Below are 12615 nucleotides of genomic sequence, written 5' to 3' on the forward strand. Positions count from 1 at the left end.
GAATTTAACTAATAATAGCAGGTTGTCTATTAAAGGATGGTTATATTAATGCCAGGAATGTGGATGGACTAGCTTCTGCATGGAAATTCTACGTAAAAGAAAAATTAAAATATAAAAATTTTAAGTCTGCACCTGCCCTTATACTTGGATGCATTTTTTGTGTATTTTATTATATTATTTATATCGTTATTATTTTAGTTTATTTAATATATTTTGTTTTATTATTTTATTATTTGTTAATTTATCTATATTTTTGTTTTAAATTTAAAATGTTTGGATATTCCATCGTTAAAATGTTAAATTTTTAAAATGGCGAAAAAACTGTTAACTTTTTAAATTTAATGACTTAATACTCTCCATTAAAATATTTTTGTATATTATTTGTATTAAAAACAAAATAATGTTACATATGCATTATAAATGAAAAACTCAGATAAACTGTTTCATTTATTGAATTTGAAAAATTATTTCAATGAAAACATTCCTAAGTTCTATGCACTATAAGCTAGAACTTCTAGATAATAATAGTAACACCTTTCTCACTTTTTCTAGCAAGTTTTAATAAAATGAACTAACATTTTCAGCTATTCAAAATAGCTGAACTAAATTTTTAATTCAAATTTTAAATTTTTTGTTCTAATTGATGTTCAAAATTATGTTAAACCTGAGGCAGGCTATTCAAAATAGCTGAAAACATTAATTTACTTTATTAAAACTTGCTAGAAAAAGTGAGAAAGGTATTTTTATTATTACATTCCTAAGTATTATACAGTTACATATTTGTGTTCAAAAAATAAGTAATTTATATTGTTGTTGTACACTATATTGCTGTTAACAGTTTATCTGAGTTTTTCATTTATAATGCATATGTAACATCATTTTGTTTTTAATACAAATAATATACAAAAATATTTTAATTGAAAGTATTAAGTCATTATAGTTCACTTATGTGTTTTCACTTCTGATATATTGTCTATGTAACAAATTTGTTTTCAGAGGCAATTTGTTATACAGAAGATTGACTGTGGTTTGAAATAATTGTTTATATATTGTATTATACTATTATTAATGTTAATCTAACTGTTTAAAACTAACATATTTATTAAAATTAATTTACTCATAGTAAACTTTTACTAATATATTAAAATAAAATAATTATGAGATTTTAAAAATATTTAATGCTTTTTTAAAATTTTTGAAATAGATTACTCCAAATGATGATATAAAGAATAAAATTTTAGAATTAATACAAACTTGGGCTCACGCTTTTCGTAACGAACCAAATTATCGTGCTGTTCAAGATACAGTTTCATTAATGAATATGGAAGGTAAATTTATAATTTAATTTTTGTGATGATAAATAATAGTTATTTACATTTGATTTATTTTACAGTGATCATCATCATAATAGCTAAATACAGTAAAACTTCTCTAACTCAAACATCTGTAACTTCAATATTTCTTTAACTCAAAGAAAATGAAGCACTTGGTAGGTTCAATGGAATAGCATAGGGATTTAATGTCTCCAACTTGAATTTTTTGACTTTTTCTCGAGTTGAAGTTTTTCATGGTCCCTCAATACCAATTTGTTACTTTCAACTTCCCTGACTTGAATTTTAATGTTTATTCTATCCAAAGTGATCTTAATTATTGGATTTCCATGCAATTTTTCAGACAGTTGGTTGGTTGTTTCTACTCTTCAACATCAATTTTCAGACAGTTTTGCAGATACATCTCAACAAGATGTATTTGCAAAACTGTTCAATATCATTTTGAACATTTTGCTGAAAGGCATTACAAGGGCTGTTTAAAACAAAACTATCAAAGCTTCTTCATGTAATGCAAGAGGTAAAAATACAGATATATTCAGAATTGACATTTTTTACTCTATTGTTCTCTAACTTGAATTGTCTGTAACTCAGTTTTTTCCTGCCCTTGGAGCTTTGAGTTAGAGAAGTTTTACTGTAATTACTTTTACATTAAAAAGTCAAAAAATGTTTTCAGTTGCATTTCAAGCTATTGAATACATATAAATTAAATGTAGAACAGTTAGACACGATAAGTCAGGAGGAAAGGGAAACAAGTTGGGAGATGTGATAGTGTAATCAAACCTCAGGTTTCAAATACCCTGCTTTTCGAACAATTTAGTTTATGAACAAAATTTTGAATGCCAGTTGCTGTACAATAACTCAGTTGCCAACAAGCTACTTGGCAAGAGCCAGCCACAGATTAGAGAGAGATGGATGGGCAACTCCCTATACTTCCTGTGTTAAAGAAAGTTGACAGCCTGATCACTCAATGATGAGACTACTGATTCAGAAGCTAGTGGCACTGAGATTGCCTTGCATCATCAGACAACTTGACACAAACTATAGATGACATAGTTATTCAAATTAGATTTCAATGAGCATATCAGAAAGATATCACTTTTGTTTATTGTTTGTCCCAATTGAATTCAAATCAAATTAATTAATAAAAACCATGTTAATTGACAGTTACATAATAAAAATGACATCCATGAATCCGTGTTTAACTCAAATTAAATAACAAAAATTTATTAATATAATAATAATATTATAATATGTATTATATATCATATTTATTAATACTAGGTAGCCAGTTAATTAAAACTAAAAATAATAATTAAAACTGTTCTTTATACCAAAACTAAAATTAAAAATAAAATCACAATTGATTTGATTTAATTTAAATCATTTGAAACATAAAATTTTAGAAAGTATGAATAAAGTACTGTACTTGTTATTGGTCTTAATTAATTTGGTTATATTTCATCCAGGTAGAGTTGAGTCTCTATTTATAACACTTTGTAAAATTGTTTTGGTTGGAGGTGATGGAACATTTTGCTTTATATATATGTTACAGTAAAAACCTGTTTTTAGTGAAAACGCGTTTTAACTAGTTGAAACTAGTTTTTACTGGATGTCATTGTTATAACCCGTTTTGTCTAGTTACAACTAGAATTTACTGCTGTACATGTTTTGATTTTAGATAAAACTAGTTTTAACTTTTAACATTAGTTAAAACTAATTTTAGCTACATAAATATGTTTGGGGGAAAGAAATAAAGTGATGATTGGGATTAAAACATTTGTATTATTTAATACGATATTTGTTGAAAATATTGGTCACACATCTGTGTTATTAACATTAATTAATCCTTTGTCCCCGAAGGCACCGATCGATTCGTCGTTACTTTGGTAAATATCGATTTTTGTAAAATTTATTAACAACAGATATAATCTTGTTCGATACGAAGTGAATAAAGTATAATAATTCATTATATTAGTTGATAGCAGTATAAAATTTTGATTTCAAACAAATGTTTGATATAATGTGCGATAATTTCACAACGAATAAACATACACGCATAAGTGTTACATCGAATTGTACAAAACAATATTCTACATTTTTCTGGCTCGGCGCCAGCAAACAACTATGTAACTAGACAATGTTAATTTTCACAAAATGTTACAAATTATCAAGTTTGTGTGTCAGTTCTGATATATATTATTTTTTTTCTTGTAAATTTTTCTAATAAAATGCATTGAAAAATATCGTATTTAAAACTAAAGATATTAATAAATGTAAGTGAATTTTTTCATATAGATATAATGATAATTTGATTTTTGGTGAACTTTTAAAATAATATCGCCCGACTGACCTATATTGCCTTAGGAGGGATCGCAAAATAAACGTAAACAAGATGTCGGGGGAAAAGGGTTAAAGCGATACGAAATTCATCATACACTATAGGAACGTGTTAGCTGAATGACCTTGGTCGAAACAGTTTTTACTAAGCCATTTTGTTAAAACCCGTTTTGTCTAGTTAAAACTAGTTTTAACTCAAATTTATTTTTGACTAGCAGTAAATTCTAGTAAAAATGTTATAACAATGACATCCAGTAAAAACTAGTTTCGACTAGTTAAAATGCTTTTTCACTAAAAACGGGTTTTTACTGTAACATACATACATATATATACATACATACATATATATGTGTGTGTGGATATAGATAATAATATATTGCATGTGTAGGCATTTTTATGCATGAAATACAGCTAAAAAGGAAAAAAAACTGTTTTGGGGGTCAGGAACAGATTAAATGACATTACAGGGGTAGTCCCAGAAGTATCAGACCTAACAAAGAAGACACAAAAAATTTGGGTAAACATATCTTTATTTCTCAACAAAGTCTTCTTTTAGCTCAATACACTTTTTTCAGTTATGTTTAATAGTTTCAATACTCTGTTTATAGTGAGAACTGTCAAGCTTCTCAAAATAGCCTTCAACTGCAGACTCCACCTCTTCATTGTTGGCAAATCTTTTACCACTGAGCTATTTTTTCAAGTTTGGAAAGAGAAAATAATCTGAGGGGGAGCTAAATCTGGCAAATAGGGTGTGTGAGGAAGCAGTTTGAACCTTAACTCATTGATTTTGGTCACCACAATAACGGATGTTTGAACTGGTGCATTGTCTTGATGAAACAACACTTTCTTTTTCACTAAATGCAGCCATTTTTCTTCATTTTATCATTGCAATAAGTTCGCATAATACTCGCCGTTGATTGTTTTTCCTTTTTAAAGATAATCAATGAAAATTATCCCATGTGCATTCCAAAAAACTGACTCCATGACCTTGCCAGCAGATGGAACTGTCTTTGCCTTCTTCAGAGCCAATTCTCCTTTTTCGATCTATTGTTTTGACTGTTCTTTCATCTCAGGTGTAAAGTGATGGACCCATGTTTCATCCATGGTTATGAATCGACGCAAAAACTTGGCTTTGTTGTTGCGAAACATCGCCAAACACTCGATTGAAACATCCTCACGACGTTGTTTTTGTTCAGTTGTGAGCAAACGCAGCACCCATCTTGCGCACAGCTTTCTCATGTCCAAATTTTCAGTCAAAATGCGATGTACAGCACTTTTTGAAATGCCTACCGTGTCTGCTAGCTCTCGCACTTTGAGTCGACAGTCATCCAATACCATTTTGTGGATTTTTTTTACCATTTCTGGTGTGGTCACCTCATTTGGTTGACCACTGCGATGTTCGTCTTGACAGCTTGTAAGGCCTCGTTTAAACCCTGCCACCCAATATTATTTTGTTGTAAATGAGGGAGCAGACTCCTCAGAGTAGAATCTAGCTCAGCTTTGATATTGGTTGGATTGAGACCTTTCAAATGAAAGTATTGTATCACATAACGCTGACCAATTTTTTCCATGTTTACAAATTCACTGGGATTGTTCACTATTGATGGCTGTCAAACAAATACTAAACAATGTAGCATCTTCAAACTTAAGCTTAATAAGGTTGGTACTTTCGACCACAGTAATTTTTTTTTTTTTTTCAGATTATTACTACCATCTATACATTAGGTCGGGTACTTCTGGGATGACCCTTGTACATTGTTTCCTATGGGAAAATTTGTTTCAGTTTGAGAACAAATTGGTTTTCAAACTGTTAAGAACGAATTAAGTTCAAAACCTAAGGTTTAACTGTATGTGTATTGTAAGCAAAAAAAAATGTATATAAACATGGGTATTATTCTCATCAGTTTCAGAGATACAGTTGTTTTGAAAGTTGCTCACATAGACAACAATAATGAATTTATACACTTATGTTCACAATACATGTGCAAAAATTGAACTGCAAACCTCAATACACTTTACAATTGAACTTTACATCACTAACAATACCTTACACTAATGATGGGTCCAACATCTGCTAATGGGAGATGCTGAGATACAAATCAAATTTTTCCAATTGATACATGGTCAGTAACTCAAAGAAACCATACATCATCTTTAGACACACATTGTAAAGTGTATTAAGGTCCACAGATCAGGTTTTGAGCATTTATTATGAACATAACGTGTATGATTTATTATTGTGTATATGAGCAACTTTCAAACAGCTGTATCTCTGAAACGAATGAGAATAATACCCATGTTCTTATGAAGTTTTTTGCTTACAATGACCCATATGCTATCATCATCCAACTTATTTCCTTTTCCTCCTTATGACTCACTGTGTGTGTCTGTCTGTCTGAGACAAAAATTTTTGAATAAGAACGTTGTTCTTTCAAATACACTGCTTATGGATTTTGAAACTTAGCACCATTTTACGATGTATAATATTTGACAGTTATGACTATTTGGAATTTTGAAAGCTAGCTAGCTGTGAATACTAGAAATTAATGAAGAATTGTTTATTTCTTTTAAATAAACATATTAAGCATTGAAAAATTCAACAAAAAATTCTGTTAGTGAGAGAGACATTCCCTTTCATTGTAAGATTTATAATAGAATAATTTTTTTATCTTAATTTATAAAAATTTCAAAATGATTAATTCTGAAATGGTTAATTTTGAATTTTTCTTATAACATTTTACTTCAGTTTATTTTTCTTGCAACCTGAAAAACACTATAAACTTGTTGTTTATAGCAACAAGTTTATAAATTTATAAAAAGCATTTGTTTAAATTTATGCTAAAGCTTTTTCTTAATTATCCATAGCTTTAACTGCATAAACTACCTACTGTTATAATAAATATAGTTCTGCTTCTATAGAAATATTGAAATAAAATATGTATGACAGTTAAATAACTGTTTGTTAAAGACCTTTGATTATAAAATTATATAATTGTTTTTAATTAAATATTTAAAAATGATTTTTTTTTTAACATTAATAGGTTTCAAATTTCCAGTACTGAAGGAAAGCGATGCAATGTTTGCTGCAGATGCAGCACCAAAATGGGCAGATGGCGATTGTTGTCATCGTTGTCGAGTTCAGTTTTCAATGGTACAAAGAAAGGTAAAATTTTTAAATATTTCAGCTTTAAAGCAAAGTTGTAAATTTTTTTTTCCATAAAAAATTAGTGTTTATATTTTGATCTATTTAGCTTGAATTTATAGATCTCTTTAATAAACACCATGATCTTCCAATTTGTTTAATTTGCAATTAGTTTTTTATTGATTCATTTCTCTAATTATTAATTAGAGAAATTTTAATGTTTATAACAATTTTTTTTTATATCAGATTTTAAAATTTTTCATTTCATTTCTACATCAGAATTCTTAATGTAGTAAAGTTCTCTTGTTTATCTGACTACAGGTATTTTTTGTCTTTGTTCTTATTGTGCTGGACATTTTGAAAATTGTTTTTGATGGGAAATATTAGAACTACTTGCATCAAACAATGGTTCTTTTTTAGATATTTTATTTCAGAGACTCATTTGTATCATATGTATCATACGTTCACTATGCCCCCTGCCATGTATAGAATTGAAAGTGAAGTGAATTTTTTCCTTCCTGTGGTTACTAAGGGTGCTGAAAGGGTTTTACAAATGTTTATTTTATTAATAAACTTGCATTTCCGAATATGATTTGTATTAGGTATTACCATGTTCTATGTTACCTAAATGTTTTGTTATCCATCATTTTCCAGACATCATCTTTTGATTAGATAATAATGACTTACTATGCTAATAAATTAATTTGTTATGGTTTGATTATGCTTATATCTATTATTTGGGTACTATAAATTTGTAGAATGATTCATTTAAAATTATGATGAAAATATTTCAATAATTTTCACTAATAAATTAAAAATTGTAAGCTAAATATTTCTTAGATTACTTCTAAGAAATATTTAGCTTACAATTTTTAATTTATTAGTTTGAAATTATTTGTAAACAATGCTTAATACATTTATTAAATGTTAAAATTCTCAACTTCTGTCTAGAAGTTTAAAAATAAATATATTAAACATAATTCATTTGGTCAAAATTTGGTCACAGATGATTCTGGTATATTAGATGATGATAAATTTAATCAAAATATTATGTAATGAAATGATAAGTAATTTTTTATAAATTTTTTAATACCATTCAAAATAATGTTAGTAAAATTAATGATAAAAAAATTTTTCTTTAACTGTTTCCTCAAATACTTTAACTTGTATTTTAAATGTCTCTAAACTTCTTTGAAATGTAAAAAGTTTAATATATTATTTTAATTTATGATTTTGTATGTTTATTATATAATGAATCTTGCAGTTTGATTTTATTATTTTTTTAATGATTTTATTATGATTAAGATTATTATAAAAAATAAATGTAGTTTTAAATTATTTTTAAGAAAAAGAGAATTAACAGAATTAATTTTGGTAAACTATATATTTAGAGAGTATATGGAGTACTGTATTTTACGGACTATAAGACACACCTTAATTTTTAAGCAGTTTTTTAAAAAAAATACCTATAAGACGCACCTGAATTTTGGAGGCAATTTTTCAAAGAAAAAAGTGCGTCTTATAGTCCGTAAAATACGGTAATTTCTTTAGCAAAGTTGCATAAACAATAAGAAATAATTGAAAGTTTTATAATAATATCCATTTTATATTTATTTCATTGTATTTGTTTTTGAACATTGGGTAAGTTTTTGTGATCAGTGGCAAAATGTTTTTCCTGAACTTCTCATTCATTAAATAGGTTGCTTTTTATTTAATAGCAGTTTGGCTGCTTTGTGGGAAAAAAGTTTTGTCATTGACAAATACTATTTTTTTTCCAAAGGGGAGCAGATTTATAATACTAGCTTCCGACAGAGATCCATAATTCACTTACCATTTAGCATGTTCTGTATAAATTGTAAACAAACTAAATGAAAATTAAATCTTATTTTTTAATTTTGCTGTATTTAATATGCATTGATTATTTCCAAAAGTTGATTATAAAGTTATCTAGGTTTGATATCTACAGATATATTGTCTGCTGTTCACTAGGAGAGAATTAGCAATAGAAATTTTAAAATTTACTAAATGTATATATAATACATGAATACACAAACAAGCAAACAATGAAACAACTAATATTTACCTATCTTTTTTATTATTGTTTATTTATATAATATAAATATTTAAATTGTATAATGTTAACTAAATAATTATATATTGTTACATTTTTAAATTTAAAATAATGAATAAATTTCAGCACCATTGTCGAAATTGCGGTCAAATATTCTGTAATAAATGTTCTTCTAGAACTGCTCCAATTCCTCGATATGGTATTGAAAGAGAAGTTAGAATTTGTGAATTATGTTGGGATAAACTAAACAGGTATCTGAATTTATATACTGAAATTTTAAGAAAAAAATTATTATTTTATTTTATCAAGTTAATATTAGTAGAGAAAGATGGTTATAAAAATTAGGAAATAAATGGAAAATATGGTTTAAATGTAATTTATATGTGAAAATTTAATAATAATCTAATTCTAATAGTGTTAACAGTTGATGTAAATCAGAGATAGTCAACCTTTCTACACCTACTGCCCACTTTTGTATCTTTGTTGGTGGTAAAATTTTTTAACTGCCCACTAGTTCCACAGTAAGTTAATTTAGTGCAACTGCAAAGTACTCGTAATTTTTGAGTGGCAGTTTAGTAAAAATAGGTAGTTAAATTGATTGCTTTACTTATATTTTGCATATGGGGGGGCGCTCCAGGCGTTTAACCATGAGGGTGAAAATTAAGTCGGAGCTTTTTTGGTATGAAAAAAAGAAACTTTTATCGTTAAATTTGTGGCTAATTCAGGTATATTTATTAATAATTATACGGATAAAGCTGATAATGGCTGGGATAGAACAAAACCCAGGTCCATTGTCACATTCTCCGCCAAAGAGAGGACGACCGCCATTGACTAGAAGTACAAGTACAGTTAAGATGTCTAAAGCAGCTTGTGTGGATACAATGCTCCGTAGACAACATACATCATCCAAGGAGAAGGAAGGGACGGAAATAACACATGAAAATGAGAGAGAAAAGGAAAAGGAGTCTATGTTGGAAATCTATGGTGAAGTGAGGGAGAGAGATGATAATCCGATAACAACCAGCATAGAACAACTGTCAAAACTTGTACAAGCTTCTCATAAATCCATAACTGAACAAATTCTGGAACTTAAATCCGAAATAAGTTTAATTCACCAGGAGTTAAAGGAATTCAAAACAAAGTTTGGCCTGTTGGAGCAGAAAGTAAATCAACTTGAGGCGATGGTTCCTGACCTTGACAGAAAAATGGAAGCCCAGCAATATATGGTAAATAACACTTTAAATATAATTAAGCAAGCTAACTTAATGTTATTCGGATACCCAATAGAAGAAAGTACAATTATAAAAGAAAGCCTAGTTAAATTTATTCAGAAGACCTTAAAAATAACAGACTTTAAATTAGAAGAAATTAAAGACATTTATATAATTAAAAAGGAAAAACCTACTATTCTAAAAATTTCTTTAACTAATGTTCAAAGGAAGAATCAAATAATATCTTATTTTTATAATTATAAAAAAGTTTCATTGGAAGAGCCATATAATAATTTGCGCATGTCATCTGACTTTACCCAAGAAACAAGAGATCGTAGAGCCAAAATTCTTCCATATTATATAGAGGCTAAGAAAAAAGGTGTCCAGATTTTACTAAGAAATGACTATATCATTTATAAAAACATGAAAATTACATATAGTTTTACAAATAACTGCCTAGTGGATGCTAAAACTTTTTTAGATGTAAATTTCAATTACTAAATTTACCCAATAATACTAATGTTTTTAATAATAATAGCAGTAAGTGCGATAAATCTAAAATGGAATATATGAAAGAGTCTGGAATTAGAATACTCACTTGGAATGTCCAAGGATTCAGAAATAAGTTTTCTTCAACTTATTTAAAAAAGATGATGGAGAAGTATGATATAATAGGTATAGAAGAAACTTGGGTTAATAAATTAACCACAAACGACATACAAATTTTACAGACTTTTGATTACATAATGGTCCCTGCTTTAAAAAATCCTGGTGTAGGCAGGCCTAAAGGTGGAATTATGTTAATAATGAATAAAACTTTGGGGAGCTTGATTTACTCTTATACAAGTTCATATTTAATATTTTCTTTGATCAAATTGGAAACAAAAAAACTTAGTAATTTCGCCGAAAGATATCTGGCAATAATAGTCAATTATATTCCGCCTTATGAAACGCTTCAAAGTCCTTATCAAGAAATTGAAAAGATTTTATCGAACTGGTTACATTTTACTCCATTATGGCTAATTATAGGCGATTTTAACGCCAGAATTGGAAATCTCAACGATTCATATTATAAAGGAAATAACCGAATAATTTACAATATAAGAAGTAGCTCTGACACAGGAAGTAATAAAAAAGGAAACTTGTTACTTAAACTTGCCAAAAGTCACGATTTATACATACTAAATGGTCGTACTATAGAGGATTATCCTGGCAGACATACCTTTTTGTCTCCAAGAGGAGCATCGGTCATAGATTATATAATATGTTCAGAATTTATATTGGACCATTGTATTGAATTTAAGGTGTTAGATAACGACCAATCCGATCACTTCCCTTTACAACTAATTATAGGAGAAGACCTGCCTAACCTATTATTGTGCGAAAAGAAAAATATAAAAGAGAACTTACAAGAGATGAAATGTAGATTTAACATTAGAAAATACGAAAGTGAAATAGGAGAAAGAATCAAACTAATCCATAGAGTACAGATTGGAGAAATATACAATTCTTTAATAAAAATTTTTAAAGACTATATTATAGAACCGAATTGTCATAAAACTAAAAACTTAAATAAGAAGAAATATAAATTTAAGCAAGAATGGTTTGATATGGAGTGTTATAGAGCAAAGAGAAAAAAAGAACATGCATTGGTATTATTTCGTAAACATCGATTAAGAGAACAACTAAAGGAATATATAGATTCAAGAAAAGGATATAATAATCTTATAAAGGCGAAGAAAAAGAAATATTTTAATACGATTAATCAAAAATTACTTACTGAGAAAAACAATAATTTTTTCTGGTCAACAGTTAAAAAATATCGACCGAGGATAAAGGAGGAAAAGCAAGTGTTTGTTGGATTTGAAAAATGGTTTGAATTTTTTGGAAAAAGGAAGGCAAATAATATAAATAATACTCTAGAATCAGGACAGGATACAATGAACAGAAATGAGGGTGTATTGGATTCGCCAATTCAGGCTCTAGAAATAGTAAACATTATTAAAAAATTAAAAGAAACTACTGCTGTGGGACCTGATTCCATTCCAAATAGTTTTTTAAAAAGATTACCATTTGATACGGCTGAATTGTTAGCACTTAGTTTTAATTATATGTATGAAAACAGTATTTACCCTGAGTCATGGTGCTCGTCATATTTCCGAATGATATTTAAAAAAGGCGATGAATTAAATCCTAGCAACTACAGACCTATCGCAATTCTCTCTTCATTAAGGAAGATTTTTACATCAATCTTGGCGACAAGATTTATTCAATGGTTGGAAGCAAATTCCCTGATTTCAGACTCCCAATTTGCATTTACTAAAAAGAGTGGAACAGAAACAGCATTATTTACATTAATCTCAATCATTCAAATCCATTTATCCAGAAAAAGACACAAATTATATACAGTTTATTTGGACCTAGAAAAGGCTTTTGACTCGGTTTCAATAGGAACATTATGTGATAAACTAAAAAATCATGGTGCAGATACTTTGTTTATTAAGGCTATAAAGTTTTTATTTG

General features: G+C 28.1%; 1 protein-coding gene across 3 annotated transcripts in view; it reads left to right on the forward strand.

Annotated features, from left to right (window-relative positions):
* Hrs (Hepatocyte growth factor regulated tyrosine kinase substrate) overlaps positions 1-12615 on the forward strand; it is a 98440-nt gene that overhangs the window by 46852 nt on the left and 38973 nt on the right. For all 3 annotated transcript variants that reach the window (XM_067272318.1, XM_067272319.1, XM_067272317.1), the window contains 3 exons: positions 1205-1328; positions 6710-6831; positions 9008-9132. In XM_067272318.1, coding sequence (XP_067128419.1) covers positions 1205-1328; positions 6710-6831; positions 9008-9132 — 371 coding nt within the window. The remainder of the gene's footprint in view (positions 1-1204; positions 1329-6709; positions 6832-9007; positions 9133-12615) is intronic.

The sequence above is a fragment of the Centruroides vittatus genome, unplaced genomic scaffold (assembly GCF_030686945.1).
Source record: "Centruroides vittatus isolate TY-2023 unplaced genomic scaffold, ASM3068694v2 contig_436, whole genome shotgun sequence".
Taxonomy (NCBI): Eukaryota; Metazoa; Arthropoda; class Arachnida; order Scorpiones; family Buthidae; genus Centruroides; species Centruroides vittatus.